This window comes from Enhydra lutris, unplaced genomic scaffold, assembly GCF_002288905.1.
Source record: "Enhydra lutris kenyoni isolate GAN:26980312 unplaced genomic scaffold, ASM228890v2 scaffoldscaffold28, whole genome shotgun sequence".
NCBI lineage: Eukaryota > Metazoa > Chordata > Mammalia > Carnivora > Mustelidae > Enhydra > Enhydra lutris.
The window spans coordinates 19861250-19886197 of record NW_019154112.1 but is presented as its reverse complement, the minus strand read 5'-3'; the positions used below and the strand labels follow the sequence as shown (position 1 = coordinate 19886197).

Sequence of the window (24948 nt, the reverse complement as noted above, 5' to 3'; positions counted from 1 at the left end):
CTTGAAGGAAATTAAGGTGCTACTCCAGTGAGCACATGGCCTTAATGCTGTATGGAGAAAGTTTTCATGATCTGGATAGAAGATCAAATCAGCCATAACATTCCCTGAAGTCAAAGCTAATCCAGAACAAAGCTCTAGCTCTTCAGTTCTCTGAAGGCGGAGACAGGCGAGGAAGGTAGAGAACAGTTTGAAGCTGGCAGAGGTTGGTTCGCGAGGTGTGAGGAAAGAAGCCATCTCCATAACATGAAAGTACGAGGTGAAGCAGGTTACCCAGAGGCTCTAGCTGAGAGAATTCCTGAAGGTGCTGCACTAAACATCAGATTTTCAGTGTGGATGAAACAGCCTTGTGGCGAAGAAGATGCCACTGGAGGACTTTCATAGCTAGAGAGGAGAAGTCAGTGCTAGGCCTCAAAGCTTCCAAGGACAGGCTGACTCTCTTTTTAGGGGCTAATGAAGCTGGTGGCTTGAAGTTGAAGCCAGTGTTGTTTATCATTTTGAAAATCCTGGGGCCCTTCAGGATTATGCTACTTCTGCTCTGCCTGTGCTTTATAAATGGAGCAACAAAACCTTGATGACAGCACATGTGTATGTGGCATGGTTTACTGAATATTTTAAGCCCACTATTGACACCTCCTGCACTGAAAAAAAGATGCCTTTCAAAATATTACTGCTCATTGACAACACTCCCAGACACGCAGGAGCTCAGATGGAGATGTACAACAAGATTAATGTTTTCATGCCTGCTAAAACAATAGGTCTCCTGCAGTCCATGGATTAAGGAGTAACTTGAAACTTTCAAGGCTTATTTAAGAAATACGTTTTGTAAAGTTGTGCTGCCGTACATAGTGATTCCTCTGATGGATCTGGGAAAGTAAATTGAAAACCTTCTGGACAGGATTCACCATTCTAAATGGCATTAAGAACATTTGTAATTCATGGGAAGAAGTCAGAATATCAACATTAATAGGGGTTTGGGGGAAGCGGATTCCAGCTCACTTGGAGGACTTTAAGGGGTTTAAGACTTCATGGAAGAAGTAAGTGTAGATGTGGTGGAAACAGCAATAGAACTAGAACTAGAACTAGAAGTGGAGCCTGAAGATGTGACTGAATTACTGCAGTCTCATCAAACTTGAACAAATGAGGAGTTGCTTCTGATGAATGAGCATAGAAAGTGATTTCTTGAGATGGAATGTGCTCCTGGTAAAGATGGTGGGAAGAGAGGTGCCTGGGTGGCTCAGATGGTTGGGCGTCTGCCTTCGGCTCGGGTCATGATCCCAGGGTCTGGGGATCAAGCCCCGCATCAGGCTCCCTGCTCGGCAGGGGAGTCTGCTTCCCCAGCCCCAACTGTCTGCCCTGCTTATGCTCTCTCACTCTCTCTGTCAGATAAATAAAATCTCTTAGAAAAAAAAGAAAAAAAAAAAAGATGGTGGGAAGACTGTTGAAAGGACAGCAAAGGATTTAGAGCATGACATAAACTTAGTTGAGAAAGCAGTGGCAGGGTTTGAGAAGATTGGCTCCCATTTTGACAGAACTTCTACTGTGGGTACAGTTTTTTCAAACAGCATCTCATAGTACAGAGGAATAGTTTCTGAAAGGAAGAGTTAATCAATATGGCACATTTCTGTTTTGTTTTGTTATAAGAAATTGCCAAACCACCTAATACTGCTCTGGGTCAGACAGCCACCATCAACACTGAGGTAGGACCCTCCATTGACAAAATTATGACTTACTGAAAACTCATAGGATAGTTAGTATTTTTTTTAGCAGTAAAGTATTTTTAAATTAAGTATGTACATTTTTTTAGACATAATGCCATTGCATACTTAATTGACTAGAGTGTAAACGTAACTTCCGTGTGCACTAGGAAACCAAAAAATTTATTTGACTTGTTTTGTGGTATTTGCTTAGTTATGGTAGTTGGAAGTGAACTTGCACTATGTCTGCAGTGTGCCTGTAGTCAGTCCCACTCAACCTATGCCCAGTGTTTCAGCAATGGGGCCTAAAAGAATATTTTAGGAGAAAGTCTAGTGAAAGAGCAGATTTAATAACTTCAGCCTAAGAGCCTAAGGGAATTATTAAATAATTTTAATTAGGGGGATGGTTAACTTTCATTTTGAAAATTTCAGTCTGGCCTTGGTGTGGAGAATAATTTAGGGAAGAGGCAAGAGTGGAGGCAGAAACAGCAGTCATTGGAGATGTATTAATAGTTTAAGAAAAAGGAAATGAAGGCTAAGATTAAGATAGGGTTGAGTTGGGGCACCTGGGTGGCTCAGTCAGTTGATCACCCACTCTTGGTTTCAGCTCAGGTCATGATCTCAGTGTTGTGAGATGGAGCCTCCATTGGGCTCCGTGCTCAGTGGGGAGTCTGCTTCCCCCTCCCTCTCCCTCTGCCCCTTCCCCTCCTTTTGCTCTCTCTCAAATAAATAAATTATTATAAATCTTTTCTTTAAAGGTAGAATTGAGTTGAGAAATATTTTCTGTATGGAATGAACAGACATTTAGAAATATATTACTGTTACTGAGGTGTTTTTGTTTGTTTGCCTTCATTTAGAAAAAGACAGTTTGATTAGAAAGCATGCTATGTAGACTGACAGAAGTAACTGAAAAAGCCTGATCTTTGTGCTCCATCTGTTTTCAGAAAATTGACTTTTGAAATATCTTGATAAATTTTCTTTTTAGAGCATAACTTCACTGTAGAGCCATGACATCTCTTAAATGTAATTTTGTTAAGGGACTTGACATTAGCAGATATCGGGTATATTAACTTTTAAAGTGTTTTGTTTATAAAACCTTGATAGCATTTTATAGGTCATGAAGTAATGGATTGAACATTTCTTAGACACTGAGAGTCTTTTGGCTGTGCTAAAATTGCAGCAGACTGTCTCACTTTTTAAAAAATTAGTCAGTAACTGTTGTGTTAACTTTTGCCCCAAAGTGGGAATGTCTCTCCATTATTATTAATTAGACATAACTTAATTAAAATGACTTCATATATGGCAGAAATTTTTCTACTTTAAATAATCACAACTTTATTATGAGAAACACTCATTGTCACTTATGTACAATTTTCAACAAAGGGGATTAAGTAGGCCTCATATATGGCATTTTGGTCAACATTTTTTTCCCACAAATTTGGTATATATTAGATGTGTTAAAAGGGATAGTTTCATTTTACTTGCATAATACTGAAAATTAGGTGGTATGAATTAAATGTCTTTTTTGTTTTCAGAACATTTTAATTAATGTATGAAATAGTTAGAAAGGATACCCTATATAAAACCAAAGGATGTCTTCCAGTGTGTTGTTTGCCTTAAGAAAGGTTCTTTTTTGCGAGTTTTCAAATAATTTATGGGTAGATTTCAAGAACTATTGTGGCATAATTGAATCCAGAAGAAATCTTTTATTTTTGTTTTGGTGTTTTATTAAGGTTACTTCAAGCTATCTGATTGCTTTGGATGAATGTTTTTAATTTGGGGGGGTTAAATTGTTATAGGATAAGAGTACAGAGAGAAAAGTAAGAGATATATAGAGATATCATTAATAGTATTGCAATAAAGTGAGGCAAAGTCTCACATTTTCATGATACACTGTCAGCTTGAGCTATATAATATTTAAGAACAAGGCTTTGGCCCTTACATTCTCTCTTCTAGATCAGTTTGGGGTCATATGTCAATATTAAATACTTCCAGTTGCTTTTGTATATTTAAAAGATATTTTTGGTTTCCTAGAGTAATGTCAAAATGAAGGAATGCATGGTTGTGCTTGTGTGTAACCAATTCTGCATATAGCCAGTTTCACAGTGGCTTAGCTATAAATGGAAGTCTCTCCCCAGTTTCTTCATCATTCCAGAATTCAGTGCTACAAGGTTGGTATAAATTTAGGAGTTTTTCCATTTTTATATACGAAGATAATGGTTTTATGTCATGAGGTTTTCTCATGAACTCTTGAAAAGATATTCTCAGGATATCCTCCTCTTATTCTTTGCTTTACCTCCTTTTTCTTTACTTCTAAGCTCAGTGGCATATCTTGCAAAACTTAGGGCCATATAGTTAGCTTTACTCATAGAACGAGTCTGTTTTCTATACAATTCTTCAATTTAAACAAGAGAAGAAGGTACTTAAATTTTAAGTACTCCCTCTCTTTCAGCTCCCAGTCCCCATTTTACATTTAGTGTTCAGATATGTTCAGTATTTGGTCTTTGCTGTTTTTACTAACCCGATTCTCTGCTTTTAGTTAACAGCCAGGTCCTTGCCTGCTGTGCAGTCGGATGAGAGACTTCAGCCTCTACTTAACCACCTCAGGTAATATGAAGGCACACCCTGGTTATGCTTACGATTTTTAAGTGCATTAAAGTGGGTAAAGTATATTAAATGATTAAAACCTCTTCAGTTACTAAAAACTTAACAGTTTTTTCCTTGCTTTAATTCTGTGATGTAAGCTGAAGTTCTTAGTACACTTGCTGCCCTTGACTTCAGGGTACTGTTGGAGGCTTTTTTAATTCAATCAGAGTGTGTAAAACTAGTTGGTAAATTTACATTAAAATGAACAGAGGTGACTGTCGAAAGATCTCAAAGGAATGAGCTATTCAAATGCAGAGCATACCTTTGGGACCCTCCACATGTTATTGGGGGCAGATGAAATGGATGGGATTTGTTTTCTAATTAACAAAACATTATATTCTCATTATTTTAAAAAAAACCCCAAACTTTACAAGTATAGGAAAGGGAGGAAAAGGAAAAAACCCATCATTACTACTCAGAAGTAGTATTTCTTCCATCTGTGCTGCTTTTAAAACCTAGTGTTGAAATTGCACTTTTTTAAAAGTTGCTGGTTTTTCATTTTAAAATGAACATTATAAGACTTTTTTTTCCCTGTTATTAGCATCTCTTCAAAAACATTTTTAGTAACTGCGTGGTATTTTCTTGTTTGGCTGTATTGTAATGTTTTCATTTCCTTTTGGGGGCATTTACACCATTTCCAGTTCTTTTCACTAGTATGAAAAATGTCACATGTTAATCTTTATCTGTATTTTTGATCATTTTTCTTAGCATAGATTTTCAGAGGGGCAATTTGTCAAAGCAAGTGAGCCATTTTAAAGATTTAAGTATATGTGTTTCTTTTTCAAAAACCTTATTCTACTTATAGTTTTAGATTATATAAAATTGCCCACAAGATTGTCACTGTACCCTGAACAAGATATAGGACAGCTAAAACGGGTGCTAATTTAATAGTGAATCGTGGAGATACCATTGCGATCAAGTACATTTCATACTGATTATTATTAAGACTGATTTTAAAACATTTTATTATCCATTTTCATTTTGGAGTGGGATTAACTATATGTATATTTGTTCATTTATTGATAGCATCTCCTGATTTCATTTGATATTACAGACTTCAGATGTAAAGGATAGTAAGTAATTCAGAGTTGTATTTGTTGCTACATTTTTTTTTCTGAAAGTTTTTGATTATGTTACATTATCCAGCATACTTACATTTTCAGGTTTTATGTAGGCAGACACCAGTAGTGTTTTCCTTTATGGATTCTTTTTTATTCTTTTTTTTTTTTTTTTTAAAGTATGTCCAAGAGACCTAAATATAGAGGGACAAAATTCTTATTATATGGCTGTATGTCACTGTGCTGTTTTAGATTCTGTTGAATTCCCATATTGACAGCACATGCTTCCCTTCCATTGGGTAGAAACAAACCATGTCATGAATTATAAAGTAAGTTTGAGGGACAATTTCCTGGTATTTGCACTGGTTACCAAAATTGCTAGTTCTTTTTAATTAATCTGTTTTGAGAGAGTTTTGTTCTTGAATTTAATGCCGGTAAGCTATTGATTAGTAGCTTAGTCCACTTCTGTTCTAAATCACCAGTTTGTATGTGACTCCTTCTACCCTTCCTCCTTTCCTTCCTCCTTTCTTCCTTCCTTTGTGAATCAGTCAGCAGCCCTGAATCACCCTGGTTTATTCCATCCTGATCTCTCTGTGTGTCTTCACAGCCTCCGGATCTCTGTTTATCTCTTCACAGCCTATTTTTCTTTCAAAGTTTTACTCCTATTTCCCTTTCGGCTTCTTCTAACGGACAAAAGGCAAATTGTTCAAATCAAAAGTAAAGCTTATGAAGTAAAAGAAAGAAATGAAATACTTTCAGTAAATCCAAGTAGTACATATTGGTAAATTAAACTGTTGTCATATTTGACATATTTCTGTTATGTATAAATGTATATGTTAATGTCTTTGGGATTTACCTTTGCACAGAACTCAGACAAAATTCACTGAGAATGAAAGACTAGGATCCTGTCACTGTATCAGACAGCACAAGAGTATGGCTTTACAAGATTTCTTTCTCAAATTTTTTTTTAAAGATTTTATTTATTTATTTGACAAGAAAGAAGGAAAGAGAGCACAAGCAGGAGGAGCGGCAGACAGAGGGAGAAGCAGAAGCAGTCTCCCTGTGGAGCAGGGAGCCTGATGCAGGGCTCCACAGTAGGACCCTGGGATCATGACCTGAGCCAAAGACAGATACTTAACTGACACCCGAGTGCCCCTCATTTTTTATTTGTTCGGAATCTCAGTTGCTTATTTGTCAGGATTGGAATATTGATAATATTTTTCCTCCTCCCTTCTCCCTGTCCTGTCTCTTTTTTGTCTCTCTTACCACTTCTCTATAGTGACTTTTCCTTCCCAGACAGACAGTTCTTAACCTCTGAATAATTGTTTTGTTGTTAAAGGTGGTCCAGACTGACATTTCATTGGCTTGAGTAGCATAAACACTGTATTTGATTTTTAAGCTTCCTAGAGAACTGTTAATGAGTTATGTTTAAGTCACTTTCCCAGCCTCTCCTCTCCTGCTATTTTTGTCTCCTGAGTATCTGTATTACTATTGTAACTTCTTATGTATTCTTCTTGGCTTCTTTGCACTCTCTGAAATATTTCACATTATTGCCAGAGTGATTCTATTATCGCCTGGCTTAAAATCATTCTCTGTCTTCCCAGTTTCATTCCAGGTGAATTCTGAACTTCTTAGCCTGGCATATGAAGTCCTTCTGGAAGGTGTTGTACTATCTCTTTGGACTCTTCTTTTAGTACTGGTCCCCTAACTTCTAGTGCAACCAAATGCCTTGAAGTTCTTCTTTTTTTTTTTTTTTTTAAAGATTTTATTTATTTTTTTGACACACACAGAGAGAGATCACAAGTAGGCAGAGCAGCAGGCAGAGAGAGAGGGGGAAACAGGCTCCTTGCTGAGCAGAGAGCTCAATGTGGGGCTCGATCCCAGGACCCTGAGATCGTGACCTAAGCTGAAGGCAGAGGTTTAATCCACTGAGCTACCCAGGTGTCCTGCCTTGAAGTTCTTCTAATACAACTTGCTTTTGTTGATCTCTGTGCCCTTGAAAATATTTCTTCTTCTGCCTGGAATGTTCTCCCATTCCTCCATTTCTATAATTTACCTAACTTTTACTTGTCCCTTAAGACTTCGCCCATATTGCTTCATCTGGTAAGTTTTCCCTGACTGTTTAGTTTGCAGTGGGCCCACTTTCCCTGATTCTGAATCTGATGTGGTATTTATTTATTGTTTTTTTCATTCACATATTTATTTATTTATTGGACAAAGATCACAAGTAGGCAGAGAGGCAAGGGGCAGGGGAGGGGGGTGCGAGGCGGGGAGCAGGGTTCCTGCTGAGCAGAGAGCCCGATGTGGGGCTTGATCCCAGGACTCTGGGATCATGACCTGAGCCGAAGGCCGAGGCTTTAACCCGCTGAGCCACCTAGGCGCCCCTGAATCTGATGTTTTTTATATGTGTTTCCACAATACCCCCATGGCTACTTGTGTATTACAGAACACATAATGTGGTTATCCTTTGTTTACTTTCTGATGACTCCATTATAGTATGGGCTGCTTATTAGCTTGTAAAGTGACTTTCATATTTGTATTTCCAGTGCTGGGACAGTATCTGGCACATGTTACTATTCATTATGTGTTTTGTCAAATGAATGAGTGCATGTTACAACAGTGACATTTTATTTTTTTTCCTGCATGATGTTTTTATAATTTATAAGTCATATGCCATTGTTTTTTTTTTGTTTTGTTTTGTTTTTGTTTTGTTTTGTTTTGTATAGACCCTGATTCAGAAGATAGAAGCTTAAGTAGCTGAATTTCACCTCTAGTTAATACTTGATTCTGTGCAAAATAATGGGTTCTTTTTCCTCCACCTCAGTATGGTAATTGTCAGCTAGAATTTAGGTTAACCACTGACATATCTCTTCAAGTCCTTGAAACTTGCACAAACTGTACATTCGTTTAGGGCTTTCTCTGTGGAGTTCACTCAGGACTGGTTGCTAGGCAACCAGGGCTAGATGCTACATGTAATATGCACCAACTGATGTTCCTTTTTTATTATTATTAAATGAAATGGCTTCTCATTTTATTACTATGTCAGAGACATCTGTATGGAGACTGGCAGTTGATGTGCATAGTTTTGACACTTGCTGTTGTACAAAGTAACCTTGTGATATGCATTTCAAGCATATTGAATTCTTTTTTGGGTGTTTAAATGTAATGTTTTTCTTTTTACCTTTTGCTTAGGTCAAGATAAGAGAATACTACTTGATTTGAAAGTTTCTAATGATAGTCTTGTTATGAGAAAGTAATCATCATTGGTTTGCATGACCTGTATAGTTCAGATGTTATCTAGAGGAGATAGACATTAGGCAGTTGAGACTGAGATCATTATTAGGTCTAATTTTGTTCAGTGCCTCTAATGATCAAAGAGGAATGATGAATAGCATTTTTTTTTTTTTTAGATTTTATTTATTTATTTATTTATTTGACAGAGATTACAAGTAGGCAGAGAGGCAGGCAGAGAGAGAGGAGGAAGCAGGCTCGTTGCTGAGCAGAGAGCCCGATGTGGGGCTCGATCCCAGGACTCTGAGATCATGACCTGAGCCGAAGGCAGAGGCTTTAACCCACTGAGCCACCCAGGCGCCCCGATGAACAGCATTTTAATTAAATTTGTCAATAAGACTAATTTGGGACTTGATAGAAATACCTGTAAAAATTAAAGTAGCAATACAAAGAAATTCTCAGATCATTTTTACAGGACTTAGACACTCAAAAGAGAATTAGTGTAACACTCCGCCATCCTACTAAGCTAGGATATTGCTTACAATATATATTATTCTGAGGATGTAGAAGTGATGTGTCCATATTTTCTTAGTTGAACCTAGTTCTCTAGTTAAAAGTTAAAGCAAGCAGAGAAACACTTTGCTTCAGTGTCTTATGGAAATACAAGCTTATTTTTATTATTTGTAGTGTCCATCCATTCATCAGTAACTGAGTGCCAATTATGTGCTTGGAATAAAAAAATAAGATCCAGTTTCTCTTCCCAAGGGATTTATAGTTTTGACTTTGAGAGATAGGCACTTAAACACGGTTCAGAATTTGTAAACTTTTCTAATAGAATTAAACACAAAATACGTGATTTTATTATTTGAACCATATTTCTCATGGAATTATTTCCTTAAATAGTGGGGTCATGACTTAGTTGTTTTAGATTCCATACTCCTAGCACAGTATCGTGGCTCCCATTGGACTGAACATTACTCTCACTTGGGGGATGATGTTGTCACTAACAAAGGAGTATAAAGGAAGAATAGGGATTAGGGAATGAATGTGGTTGCTGAGATTCCAGGTTCAGTAGTTTCAGACATTTTGGACTTGTGCCTGTGGAACATATGGGGGGGAATGTTTAGTAAGTAGCTGAATACAGACCACAGTGTAAGAGTGAGGTTTATACCAGAGAGAGAAATTTGCTAATCATCACTGTTTAGGTGGTGGTTAAAATCAGGGCAGTGGTTAATATCACTCAGGAGAGAATATAGAGTGACCAGGAGACATGGCCCTGAATAAAACTTATACATAGGACAGCAGTGTTTAAGTAACTTGTGATGGGCAGCAATGAAGGTAGGAGATGAATTAAAAGAGAAACCAGTAGAAAGCGGGGAGAAATCTTGAATGAACAGGAACATGAGAAAGGACAATGGGATAAAAGATGCTAAGGGAAAGATTTCAAACAGGAATGGTAAACACCATCAAACGGCACAGAAAAGTCAGGTTAGAACTACATAATGTCAGTTCGGTTAGTCATGCGGGAGCCATTGGTGGCTTAACCACATTGTAATGGTACTGATGAAAAATTGAGATGAGAAATTAAGCTGTGAAAATATAGGGAGTGTAGACTACTCTTGGCAGAGCAAAGACAGAAAGAGGATGATATCTATGAATTTCATAGTTGAAGAAATTGTATTTTTTCCTTACGACTGGAAAGCTGGACATATAGAGGTTAAGGGAAAAGTCAGTCAGTGGGACTAAGAGGAAATAATTGAAGGGGCAGGTTTTTAGAAGAGGTAGGAGGAGATGGGACCAAGAAATCACACTGACTAGAGTTTACAATGTACTTTCCAACCTGGTTTTTTATAGTTCTTACTCAGACCATCTCATCCCCAGAGACCATTCCATGATAGATGGTCCTTTATTATTATTATCCCTGTTTCTTTCAAGATTTGATTTTTAAGTAATCTGAATTTTAAGTATTCTCTTCTCAGTATGGGGCTTGAGTTCACAACCCTGAGATCAAGAGTCATGTGCTCCACCAACTGAGCCAGCCATGTGCCCCTCATTATCCCTATTTTAAAGTTTGGTGATGGAACTTCAGGTGATGGAACATGTTCAGAAAACATGATTTTTTAGGTTTTTTCTTTTTCAGGGTCTATATTTCTCCTCTCTCAAAAGGATGAATGAGTTATTTCATAAGACTTTACTATTTTTTCAAAAGTGTTACTAACAACTCCTCTATTGGAAGAACTAGCTTACTTACAAAAAAAAAAAAGTTAAATTTCCAAATGTCAGATGGATTTGTGTAAATCATCATTTCTGATTTCCTCAAAGCACCTATCATTAGATGTGTCATCTAATGGGTCACATTGCACTGTGACTTTAGTGTCGTCCTCATCCATCACTGCATTTTCTAGGGTGAATTGTATAGTGTACTGATTTTTCAATTTGGAGAGACTCTAAGGTCTTGGGCTATGTTCCTGTGAATGTAGAAGTTTATTGTAAATAAATATCTTTGCCACCCTAATTTTAGTACCTGTGGGATAATTATATAATGGTATTAGACTATCAAGGGCATATGTTAAAGATTATTTTTGTTATGTCACTTAAAAATTAGTAAGTATAAAAAAGTGAGACTAGGGAGGAAAACTTGCAGCTCACCTGTGAGAACTTTAGTTGTGTGATTGAAATTTTTTTTTTCCTTAAAAATAATGCCTTTCCCCACAGTGTGTAGATCTTTGTCCTTCAGCCTTCCTCCTGTGGGAGGTCACAATAAGGCTTGAGACGAGGACCAAACCAGGCCCTGACTTGTGCCTCCTTTAAAGTCCGAATAACCTAACAAAAGGTTTAGGACGGGGAAAGTTGAGTAGCACTGAGAAAGGGTCTGTGCTATGTGTTGTGCGCTCGCCTACGTGACTTCCCACATGCTTGCTAAACAAATGAGAACAATTCGGTTGGGGTCAAAAGTTCATTGCTGGTCCTTGCTGCCCTGGTACTGCTCATAAATTACTTTCAGGTTTGCTGTATCAATACAGAACAATTGTACTAACATCAGCCGTTTGGCGTCATGAGGTCTGCTTATAGTTAAATGTGAAACTTATTATGGGAACTTGTGGTTGTTTAACTAGACACAGGTGTATTGCTTTTCCTATCACTATATATATGGCCTTAGTGCTTTGAATAAACTTAGTACTGTCGGACATCATCCTCAGTGCTCCTCCTGCCCCCATCTCCTTGTCTCTTAATTTCTTTTCACCATCCTCTTACCCTCATGTTTCCTGGTCTATTTGTCGTTCTGGTCACGACATCCTCCTCAAGACTTGAAGTGAAATAACTAATTTTTTAAAACGTGTTATACTTTCTTCTAATTTTGTTAGCATGTTTCAACCCAGCAATGAAATAGAAATCAAAGAAGGATAAAATAAGCTAGCAAAGTATTGCCTTCAGTAAATACTTGGACTGCATCACATGGGTTAACTGGTAAATGCATCCTGAATTTGTAAACAGATGTTTCTATTAACCTTTATTTTAAAATCATTTAAAATAATGAAAGCATCTTCCTTCATTTGGTATTATTATAGACTCCTTTGTTTCCTAATGCAGAACATTTGGTTAATATGTACCCATCTCTATTTACTGCTCTAAAGTTTTTGCCACAGATTTTATATCAAATGTAATCTCTGTACCTAATCTTTCCCAGTATCCATAGTGGTACAGTTCTGTTTCTTTTTGAATTAGTTCTCATTTTGAAGTCAGAAAATTGTGTTGGGCATTCACGTGCTAGAAAAAGGTTTAGTGCATCGGGACTTCCACCAATTCAGGGCTGAAATGAAAGCTTCATTCATGTGGTCCACTTGCTTTAGTTGCTTGTCAGCTTTCTCATCACCTGTTCCGGCCTCTAGCAGTACTTTGAACTATTTATTTCCTTTCCTACATGCGGCAACACAAGGTTTTATAGCTCAGTGATTATTGTGAAGGTGTTCTAGGTGCCTTGTAAGATACTAATAAATTAGGAAGTATTTTCTTTTCCATTATTTATTGTTTTTGAATTATTCTTTGCCACCTCTCTGTGGAGAATTCATGCCTCCTTAGAAATCGACTCTATGGAAAATGTTCATGCCTTCTTAGAAACGTACTTCTTAGAAATGTACAAAAAAGCATTTGTTAAAATCAGCCAGTTGTGTTAAGGGCACTATGAAGGATGCTCTGATTATATACTAAGGAACTGGCAAATGTGGTCTGCTAACAAGTTTATATTCTGTCAAGGGAAGACCATTTTATAGGCACACATCTCCCTACAGACACACACACACACACACACACACACACACACACACCCCACCCCACCCCCCACCCCCCCTCCACCCAAAGCTGTACAGGAGCAGTTGCAGCGGCTTAACCAAGGAGAGTAAATTGAGATGGGAAATCATGTTTGTGAGGGGTAGAATCTGTATGTGGATCATGTTACAAATTTAATGCTATTTAAATGGTTTCTGATAAAACTTAGAGGCATGGGCGCCTGGGTGGCTCAGTGGGTTAAGCCACTGCCTTCGGTTCAGGTCATGATCTCAGGATCCTGGGATCGAGTCCCGCATTGGGCTCTCTGCTCAGCAGGGAGCCTGCTTCCCTCTCTCTCTCTCTGCCTGCCTCTGTCTACTGTGATCTCTCTCTGTCAAATAAATAAATAAAATCTTAAAAAAAAAAAAAAAACAACTTAGAGGCACACTAAAATTTGGCAAAATAGAAGAAGTGAACCCTGCCTTACTAGTAAAAGTACTGCTAGGCTTTTCTAATTTTATGTAATTATAAGTGGTTAAACAGTAAAAAAATTCTTTTTCTCTTAATATGTCATAATTAAGTATAAAATTTATTCCTATGGGTCTAGTTTCAAGTGGCTCTAATAATGTTCTATTGAAGATATGTCTATTTTTACTGAACCATTCCCATTTTATTGGGTATTTGTAGGTGTCTGTTTGTTTGTTTTTTGGTTGTATAAACCTGTGAAGAAAAACTAAAGAATGTTAGCAGTTTCTGTATGGCCAGATAAAGTAAACTGGGAGAAGAAATGTCATATTGACTTCACAATGAAGGAATTTAACATAGATGTTTTCTAGCAGATGGAGATAAAAACAAAGAGCAGCAGCAAACTAGGTGGTGTATAGTTTTGAAGAAACAAGAGAATTCATTAGTCTAAGGGTGTCATGTTGCTCAGGCAAGAAAGTGGCAGAGTTCTTAAGTGGAACCAGTGACTTGAAAAAGACAGAATTGAAGAAGCTGAATTTTTAAAATTTTATTAATGCATCTAGATTAGAATCTTCTGTTGTAGCCATATCAAATTACCACAAATTTAGTAGATTAAAACAACACATTTTTTAATCATAAAATTCTATAGGTTAGAAATCTAACATGGTCTCATCGAGAAGAAATCAAGATGTCAGCAGGGCTATGGTCCTTACTGGAGATTCTGGGGAAGAATTTGCTGCCAAGCTTATTCATAGTGTTTAATTGAGTTCCTTAGAGCTGTGGGACTCAGGTCCTCGTTTCCTTGCTGGCTGTCAGTCAGGGTCCTGTCTTTGCCCCTAGAGGCTGCCTTATTCCCAAGGCTTTCCAGGAGCCCCTGGAGGTCTCTTTCTGGTCCTTGTATGTGGTTTCCCTCACAGAGCCGGCAACCATGCATCGGGTTCTTCTTAGGGTTCAGACCTCTCTCACTTCTGCTGCTGCTACATCTTTCTGCTTCCATCCTGAGGAAAGCCAAACCTCATGTGATTGGACTGGCCCACATAGATATCCAGGATGGTCTCTCCATCTCAAGGTCTTTAACCTTAATTACATCTGCGTAGTCTCCTTTGCCATGTAATCTAACATATTCATAGGTTCCAGGGATTAGAGGGCATTGATCTGCCTATTACAGTGAGGGGGTTCTTTTGGGGGGTTGAAAACAGCTTTTCCATCACTTTTCATTGGTTTTACAGGTAAACCACCACTTTTAATTTATACAGAATACTAAATTTTCCTGAGGATTTTTAGGCAGGTTAATTAGCTTTGCTAGCTCAACATGTTTTAAAGTGGAAAAAAGGATTACAAATGATTTACAGAAACATAAATATATATAAAATAAAAATATATTTACAGAAACACAAATTGGTTACTGATTTTCTTTTTAATGATATAGAAGGAAAATAGGAAGATCTTTCCTGTCTCTCTGACTGGCTTTGTAGCCATGGCAAGCAAATATGTCCCCTTTGTAAATAGTCGACTTTGTAATGAGATTGTGCATAGTGGCTGTGACTCATGGAGGTACTTTGGTGTGAGAGCTATTTGGTAAATACATGGTCATAAACCTTTTAGCATTCTAAGAGTTTGTTTTATTATCATTTATCTGACATATTTTAAGGAAACTTCTACTCAGTGCAAGACATAGTGCTAGGTTCTAAGGATGCATATTTACTTCTGTTCTTACAGGGCTTAATGTTGATCAGAGAACAGTTGAAGAATTTTAACTAAAGTAATGACAATAAATTATAATGATTATAGAGCAATGGCTTCTATGCGAGTACGTAGTGTCATGGAAATAAGCCTTGCGGAGTATTCTTGCAGCTTACCTATAACTAGAGGTTTTAGGTTTCTGTTAGTCACCTGATTCCATAGTTTCTTAGCGATTTCTCGATTGTGGATGCTGGTAGTTTTCCTGGAATGCAAAATTAATGATTACTTACGCTTTTCAAGTAGTTTTATTACCTGCATTTATGAAGTTTCCTATTCTTCACTTAGTGTTTTTCTTTAAAACATTGATAGTCCTCCAGTTAAGTAAAAGAAAATTAGTTAAAATGATGCTGTGTGAAATAACTTTCTTAATAAACCGAGAAAGCATTGTGGTAGTAACCGTAATATATTAACAGGTAAAAAGTAATTTGTCTAGTGCTGTGCTTTCTGTAATGATGGAAGTGTTCTGTACCTGTGCTGGTCCATCCCGATTTATTAACAAAACAAAATTAGATAAACTGGGGTGCAGAAAGACAGACTGCTGAGACTCACCAGAGGTCTAATGCCCTCTCAATTGTTTTATAACCACTATTTAGAAAGTTGTTCTATAGAAGATAATACAAAGTGAATTAAAAAAAAGCTCGTTTTTAATTGAGCTACCTTGGTCTGTGCCATACTGCGTACATGCAATCTAAAGGAGGCTTCTAAGGACATCCATCACGTGAATCTAAGAGCTGTCTTCCCAGATCTTCTAGAGCTCTGCCCGTAATCACCCGATTTAAAGCCCCTTCCCCAGTGCTGTATGATATTACCTTAGTCTTTTTTCTTCACAGAAACGTCACTAGCTGAAATAATCATTTTTATTTGTTTAATGTTTATTTGTCTGCATCATAAGCTCCACGAGAGAAAGAAATTTGTCGACTTTCTTTTCTCTTATCTTTCCATCACTTACAACAATGGCAAAATAAGACCTCAGTGAACACTTGAATGGGTGAATGAATGGGAGAAGACACTTTCAGGTTTTAAAATTTTACTTCTTAGTTTTTTAAAGCTACTGTTAAAAAAATTCAACTGAATGAATTTTAAAGAACTTAACTGGCTTTTTTTCAGTGATTCATGAATCGGGCAGCATCCAGTCTAACAGAAACAGGCTGTAAGGAGCTTGTACAGAATGAAAGACCTCCATAGGCAAAAGGCAGTAGGAACAAGGAAATTATACTAGATAAAAAGAGGCTTGACTATTGCAAGGTCGCTTTCCTATGGGGCATGGAAGGCGTCTGTCAGGCAGATTACCTAACTAGTGCTGATTAGGTGATTCCTGATTCGCTGGTTTAAGATTCCATTTCTGGGAGAGTGCAAAGTGTATTGAAGTCTTAATTTCATGTTGTGGAGCTTAGTGTAAGTGACTTCATTCTGGGACCTGTTTTCTTGTTATTAACACTACTAAATTTTGAGACTAAATGCAATGATAGTTGAGACAGAAAGCTGGTGGCTTTTCTCTCATTTCCAAGGAAAAATTCTGGTAAAGATTCCACCTTTGCAGAAATTCAGTGCTGGTTTAATCCTTTGGGGGTTTGGGACTCTCATGAAATCAGGAACTAATCATGGAGGACTGAGAATACTTTCTGTTTTTCAGGGTGACCTCAGAAGAGAAATCCCCTGTTTTCCTCCCCAATAAATTCAGATTTTGAAAACATGCATTTAAAAAGAAAACAAAATAAAACCAAAACTATTATGTACGTTGATAGTTTTATCTATGAAAGGAAAGCTTTAAGTATTATGAACCAGTATAAATGGCTGTTCAAAACCAAAGAAGTATATAGGGAAAAAGCATGTGACTTCTGGACTGTGACTTTAATTTAGGTCTTCATTAGCTATCCCCTTCATCTCATCTTTCTCCTGTTCCTCTCAGAACGCCCAAAATCTTATGTCCCTGGTTCTCTGCTGATACTAGGAAACAGATGTGAGGGGTAATCCTAGAATGACATAAACTGGTGATAGCCAATTTCCAAAACATTCTACATTATGTAAATTACTTGTGAGGCAATGAGAAGGTACCCATTAATTTAATGTATTAATTCTGTTCAATGTTGGAACTTTATTCCATGGTCCCTCCACCCCTCAATTTTTCATTACCACTCTCTCAGGCAACGTTTTCTTACTGTAGTCATTTGACTGTTCTAGGTCAACACCAAATCAGAAGAGCTTCTCTTTAGGGGGTCATTATATTACCAGAATATACACTAAGAACATAAAGGAATATAAAAAATTTACTTATGAAAATGGAGATGTTGTTGGGGGCCTTAAATGTGCATATTGAGGGGAGCCTGGGTGGCTCAGTTGGTTGAACATTTGACTCTTAATTTTGGCTCAGGTCAAGATCTCAGAGTTGTTAAGAATGAGCCCCACGACAGACTCCATGCTCAGTGCGCAGTCTTCTTGAGATTCTCTCTCCCTCTCCCTCTGCCCCTCACACCCCCTCAAAAAAATGTGTATATTGAAAATACCTATGTAAGGCTATAGTTTGTATCTTATAAGGCTGTTTGTATTTTAGTTTTTAAGTCAACTTTATCGAGGTATAATTTATATACAATGAAATGCACTCATTTTAAGGGTATACTCTTTAGGGTATAATGACTTGACTTTTGTAAGGTAGAGGCATTTTTGATGGAGAAATGAGATGCCGCTTTTAGCTGTCTTACAGTTAATTGGCTTATTGTAGCTTAGAAATTGGAATAAATAGGAAAATATGGAAAAACGAAGCCAACCTAAATTAAAGTAGAAGTTGTGCTGTGTATAGTTCTTACCCAGTATAGGAATATATGAGCCTGATTTTTATTGGATATAGTCTCTTGGAATCATACAGATTCTCTCAGTTGTAGAGAAATATAGATCATTACACTGTGTATTGTCTGGCGGTAGTTTTTTGGGGGTTTTTTAAATGTAAAATTGAGTAAACTTCATGCTTGTGGAAAAATAATTTACATTCAATTTATACAGAATTTTATTGATTGTGTTCTCATTTGGAGTAACTGCAGGGAAAATCACCTGGGCTAACACCAGTTGGATACCATTTCCTAGGGATTTAGCTTGTAAAAAGAAACTCATTTCAGTTTCAGTGGTGACAGCTGTTGAGTGAATTTTCCTGTGATATCCTTCACAGCAGGAAATGATATATTGTAACTTCATCTTCCTTGATATCTTACCCACCCAGCAGATCCAAACTATAGGGACTGTGCTTTCTAAATGTCTGAATAGCCTAGCTTATGTGGGCAGGCTGTTTTTTTTCCAAAATCCAAAATTGTGGGTAAAATTATGATTGCAAAAGTGGATATATGGGTGACACACAAAACCTTTGTTTCCTCTTTTCTGAAATTGTTTTTTCATTTGTGCCATGATCACACCTGGCTTTATGTGAAAAGGTTGTATTGGAACTTGATATACTTTTATAGAATGATGTAGGAGATTACAGTGCATTTTGAAAGATGTATTAGCTTACTTCTTAATGGTTCATATAAATATGTTTCCTTGATGCAGAGATCAGTTTTGATTACTTGTGATGCATTCTTCACTGCATTTTTATTTTATACCAGTTTTTAAGATATGATAAACTATAGGCTGCCAGACAGAAATAGTGTTAACCTCTTTAGGTTCAAGAGTACTGGGAAATGCTTGACAAAGAAAGGAAATATATTTTATATGCTGTTGTTTTAAGACCCTCAGAATTTATCTGTTGTTGGGGAAGGAAGGCAGAGAGACCTTCCCTGAGGATGGGAGAGGAATTCTTTCCAGTCTGGCCCAGGGTTTTGCTGTCATCCGTATTCATATCCCACCTACCATGCACGGCTTCTTACAAATGAGAGAAGAATGGACAGTTATAATTAGGTGTTGAAGTGGGCGGCAGCTTCCAAAACTCCAAAATAGAAATGTATTAGAGCTTCCTCCTCCCGCTCCGGAAAGAAACATTTCAGGTTACCTCCAAATTAATCAGAATTCAAGATTGCGTTCTGAATACTTTAGGTGGCAAACTGTGGGTAAAGTTTAAAAACCTGATTCCTAAGTGAAATGTGAAAATAAGCATATTTGCAGTAGACTTGAGGCACTTCCCTTAGTGGACCCAATTGCAGTTTTATTCTGCTATGACTAGCAGATACCAATCTTAACTTGAAGTAAGGGTAAATCGGTTGGCTGTCATACAGGTATGCCTAGTCCCCAAGAGGATTATTTGATTGCTACATGTTGCTACGTCCCCCTCCTACTGTGTAACAGTACTGTCCAGTAAAAACATGAGAGCCACATGAACCAAATGTAAGCTTCATATGTAATCTTATGTATGTATGTACTTATTTATTTATTAGGGAGGGGGAGAGGGGCAATGAGAGAGGGAGTGAAAAATCTTAAGTAGGCTCCATGCCCAGTGTGGAGCCTGACGTGGGGCTTGATCTCACAACCCTGAGATGATGACCTGAGCTGAAATCAAGAGTAGGATGCTTCACTGGCTGAGCCACCCAAGAACCCCCAAATTTAAAAATACCTAAGTGAAATTAATTTTAATACTATCTTAACTCATATCCAAAATACCATTTCAACATGTAATTAATATGGAAGATGTTTAATGAAATGTTTTACATTATTTTTTCATACTAAGTCTTTGAAACCCATGCCTACTTTACATTTATTGAACTTCTGAATTCAGATTAAGCTACATTTCAAGTGCTCAGTAGTCATATTTGGCAAATGGCTACTATGTTGGCCAGTGTAACTCTACAAGATTGGATTCCCTTGAAATTTCCTCTGTTCAAGGTTGAATTTTTACACTTCGGAAACTTTCTAAGAGTGTGAGTATAGACAAAACTTTCCAGATCATGAGGTTATTCAAGGACATCTAAGTTCTCTTACTTCAAGATTAAATATTTTATATGATAGTATAAAGGAAGTAGGAAAGAAAATGTATTTTCTTCCAATATTCAGGAGAAGAAACTGGTAAATGTTAAGAATAAAGAAAATAACTAAAATATTTAAATATAATATATTTAGGCCTGAATGAGCATGACAATAATGATGACAATTTGAGTGAAGAATGTTGTGATAAACTTTTTAAAAGATACCTCATTTGATCCTCGCAACAGCCCTTAAGAAAGGTACTTTTGTGATCCCTTTTATGATCTCTGTTTAACAGTGGGGAAACAAAGAGAATAAAAGGTGTTTACCAAGTCACACAGATAGTGAGTGTATGCAAGTCCATGACTAGTGGATTCTGAAACCTGTAATCTTCATCACTCTGCTTCTTCCCTTATTCTGTTGTGCCCCCATGTCTGGCTTGGACAAATTGAACCTGGAAAATGTATCAAACGCAGAGGAGCTGGAGCTAATTCCTAAAATGTTGTAACTATGCCGTGACTCCTTGTTTACTCCCTCGAGTTTTCATCCCTGGTTAGAAAAGGAGAAAATGAAGTGATTACCTGTGAAAAGCTGACTTTTGACCTTTCGTTTTGTCAGTTATGCCCTGTGGCATTTATATCACAGTAGTGGAGCTCGTGAATACTACTCTTGGAGCCAAGGTGTGATGATTCATCTTCTCCTAACGATCAACACCACAGCATGAAAAGACTGTTTTTTTCCTTTTTTTTTTTCTTAACCAGGTAATCTTGCAGTGAGACTCACAAATCCACTTTCATGTAACTACTTCTTTTTGTTTTCAGCTCTCAGTTTCAGTACTCAGAAACAGTTCCCTGTTGAGTACCTAAGTGCTCATATTGATATTTGTGGTGCATTGAACAGGACTTGAATTTCTTTTGTTTCTGCCTTTTACTCGTGATTCACAGATCAGATATATGCAAATGTATCTGTTGCAGATTTATCTATATGTATATCCACTGTATTTTTATTCTATAAATTAGATGTTGTGTATAGTGTTTTGGGAAAACTCCAGTCTGTGTTGATGTGATTAATTATACCTTCCTGTGACAGTCATCCCTCCACCACACCCCCCCCCACTGCTGGATTGAGTGAATTTGATTTAAAATAGGGTCATTTTAAATTTGGTCATGTAAATATGTATTATGTATATTTTGAAAGGCTTTTCAACCTTTCAGTTTTTAATTTATTTGAAACTGTTATTTTTATAATTTTCTATTTACTGTGATTTTTTAGCTGTATTGGAAAACTAATTGGGCTTACCTCTTACTATTTAACGATCAAGGTAATAAGGAGGAGAAAAGTTCCTCAAATGTGACTGAGTTGTAATTAAGTTGCATGTGGGGCCTCTGGGTGGCTCAGTTGGTTAAGCTTCTGACTCTTGATTTCAGCTCAGGTCATGATCCTCAGGGTTATGGGGTCAAACCCAGCGTCATGCTCAGAGTGCAGTCTGCTGGTCTCTCTACCTGTGTCCCTCCTTTCTCTCTTCTTTCTCCCTCTCTCCCTCTCTTAAATAAATAAATAAATAAAACCTTAAAAAAAAAAAAAGTTGGGTATAAGTTTATTGAACAGAAAATGATTTTATATATTTTGTGTATCATTAGTTCTCATATAGTATAGATTAGATAATTTAGCACTATTACCTCAAACCAACAAAGAAATAAGGACAGTTGCTGAATTACTTTTGTGTAAGCAAAGGGTTTGTTATACACAATTGTAAAATTCTCCTTTCTTAGAAAAATACTGATTTGTGTTTGGTTTTTAAAGGCTTAAACTTGGCAAAGCCTTGCATTTTCATTAAAATGGTGATTTAACACTATGTTATTAGAAACAGAGATAGGATTAAAGTTTGGTTTTAATTTTAATGGTTTTGTTTAGAGACCTACCTACCCAATTTCACTTTTCTTCCCGGCTTTGCCTCTGCTTGTCTTTTCTAAAACGTGACCCAGCTTCTTCATCTATTAACTGTGTTTTAGAAATTTCTGTGGCTTTACTTATCTCTGCTTGCTCATCTGATAAGCTCACCCTCCAAATCCTGAGAAAAACAGACTTCTTACTGGTCCAGAATGCCACCTTCTTATCACATGCTTGCTTTTAAACCCCTCCAAGAACCTTAACAAACTCACCTCACATACTTTTATGAACTTGCTCAAAATTTAAGGATGGTTTAATGCATATAAAATGTTAAATAGCATGCAAATGTTAAAAATACCAAAACAACTAGGTCTTTGCCTTTTCTGTGGTCATGACATCCTACTTCTAAGTCTCCAAACTCAAATTATTACTATTTTTAAAAGATTATATTTATTTATTTGTCAGAGAGCGTGCAAGAGCGAGCAGCACAAGAAGGGAAATGGCAGGCAGAGGGAGACCCAGGCTCCCCGCTAAGCATGGAGCCCGATGTGATATGGGGTTCCATCCCAGAACCCTGGGATCATGACCTGAGCCGAAGGCAGACGTTTAACCCACTCAGCCACCTAGGCATCCCTCAAATTATTTTCTCACTATAATCTCCTGCCCTTCCACTTACTCTGTAGTCCCTTGTTCTCATGATCGTCTTCAGCCTTCCCTCCTGGGAACATATACCCCCCAGGTATATGTTTCCAACGCATAGAACTCCATCAGTGCCATTTTGTTGTTAAAGAAGCTTTGCTGGTGCACACTGCTTATTTCTCTTCCCACCCTTTTACAAGAGACCTGTTTTCTGCGGACTTCAGGAACGTCTGTTTTGAGCATGTCGTGGCACTCAACACATTGTACTTTCTAGATCATCTCTGGGTCCTTTACTACTTTTGACTCTTCCTCAGTCATGGAAATCCTTAATAAATGATTGAGTGGCTAAAGGCACTCTTAAAACTTTTGGTTTTTTTTTTTTGTTTGTTTGTTTGTTTTGGGTTTTTGTTTTGTTTTTGGTAATTAGAATTAGATGAGGACAATGACTGGGATGTGGGAAAAGTCTGCTATAGAGAGTCTAATAAAAACTAAACTTTGGGGGCTCCTGGGTGGTTCAGTGGGTTAAAGCTTCTGCCTTTGGCTCAGGTCATGATCCCAGGGTCCTGGGATCAAGCCCCGTATCGGGCTCTCTGCTCGGCGGGGAGCCTGCTTCCCTATCTCTTTCTGCCTGGCCCTCTGCCTTCTTGTGATCTCTGTCAAATAAATACAGAAAATCTTAAAAAAAAAAAAAAAAGATAAATTTTGTATGGAAGATGCAGGGAAATCACTGCAATTCCTGCTCCTTTACCAAGAATTAAGGCAAATCTTGATTTTTCAAGATTCTCTGATCAAAACTTCTTCCTTATATTTCATAAAATAGTTATTAGTGACATAATTTGAATTTTGTGACCCATTAAAATGTTTTGGTTGGCTGTATTGAAAAAAATGGTATTTGTGGTACATCTGAATTTATTTTTTTATGTAAGCTTAGAAACAGGAAAGCTTTCAGGCCTACTTAATCCCCTTTGTTGAAAATTGTACATAAGTGACAATGAGTGTTTCTCATAATAAAGACGTGATTATTTAAAGTAGAAAAATTTCTGCTGTTTGCATAGTGTGTTTGTGTGTATGTATGTACCTCGAACCAACTGGAAATTGTTTTTTGTTTGTTTGTTTGTTTGTTTTTTAAAGATTTTATTTACTTAGGGCGCCTGGGTAGCTCAGTGGGTTAAAGACTCTGCCTTCAGCTCAGGTCCTGATCCCAGGGTCCTGGGATCGAATCCTTCTGCCTACTTGTGATCTCTCTCTCTGTCAAATAAATAAATAAAATCTTTAAAAAATTAAAAAAAAAAAAGATTTTATTTATTTATTTGACAAGCAGGCAGAGAGGCAGGCAGAGAGAGAGAGAGAGAGAGAGAGAGAGGAGGAATCAGGCTCCCCACCAAGCAGAGAGCCCGATGCGGGGCTCGATCCCAGGGCCCCAGGATCATGACCTGAGCTGAAGGCAGAGGTTTTAACACACTGAACCACCCAAGCGCCCCTGGAAATTGTTTTTGTTGTTAAAAATTACTATGCCTGTGTTTTTGCAAACAATGATTAAAAAGTGTTCATAAAATTGATGTATTTTTTTGAATCAAGAAAATAGTATATTTTGACGGTTCATTATTTATGTTTTTGTTCATTAGTGTAGCAGCTGCATTCATTTGGAAGTAGGATGATAGAAAGTTGACATGAACATTGAATGTGGTATAAAGGTGCCTCACCTTTCCTGGGTACCTCTTAGAAGTCTCATTTAGTGACATCCCTTGACACTTCAAGTAAAAGCCCAAGATCCAGTTTCATGAGCTAATGTGAATTGTTCTTAACGATTTTTATTCATTATGGTGGCATTATTTGTTTTTTTCTTCGTTCTTTGCCTTCCTTTCTCCACCTGTTGCCATTACTTTACTTCAGCCTCTCACCCTTTCTTGCCTGTAATAATGCAATATTCTTCTAAATTGCTGTTGCCTAGCCCCTACCCTTTTTAGTCATTCTCCACACTGCTTGCTTTCTCAAATGTAAATATTTTTGTAAATTCTTGCCTGTAATCTTTTCCTAATTCTTTGTTGCCTACATAGTGTTGGATACAATGCTTCTTGTGATTTGCCTTTCTTGTATTGTATCTGAGGTTTCCTGCCACCTCAGTTTCATCTATCCACTCCTAGTTCAGACATGTATTAAATAGCTGTGATGGACCAACTCCCTAACCGAGACATGGGTTGTGCCTTCCGGTCATGAATGAGCAGAGGAGAAATCTCAATCCTAATTCTGATGCTTAACATCTTCATTTGCATCATTTTTCCTCCCATGGGTTTCATGCTCGCCCTTACTGGGTTGGCTGGTGGCCATCTCTCTATTAATATTTTTAAAGAAGTATGATGTCTATATACAGTTTCCTTATATTGTCAGTAGTTATTTATATCCTCCAGTAGGCCTTTGCATTAATCATTGTTACCATT

General features: G+C 37.3%; 1 protein-coding gene across 2 annotated transcripts in view; it reads left to right on the top strand.

The window, feature by feature from the left end:
- LOC111152363 (DNA primase subunit 2) overlaps positions 1-24948 on the top strand; it is a 330198-nt gene that overhangs the window by 176197 nt on the left and 129053 nt on the right. For both annotated transcript variants that reach the window (XM_022510876.1, XM_022510877.1), the window contains exon 8: positions 4234-4301. In XM_022510876.1, coding sequence (XP_022366584.1) covers positions 4234-4301 — 68 coding nt within the window. The remainder of the gene's footprint in view (positions 1-4233; positions 4302-24948) is intronic.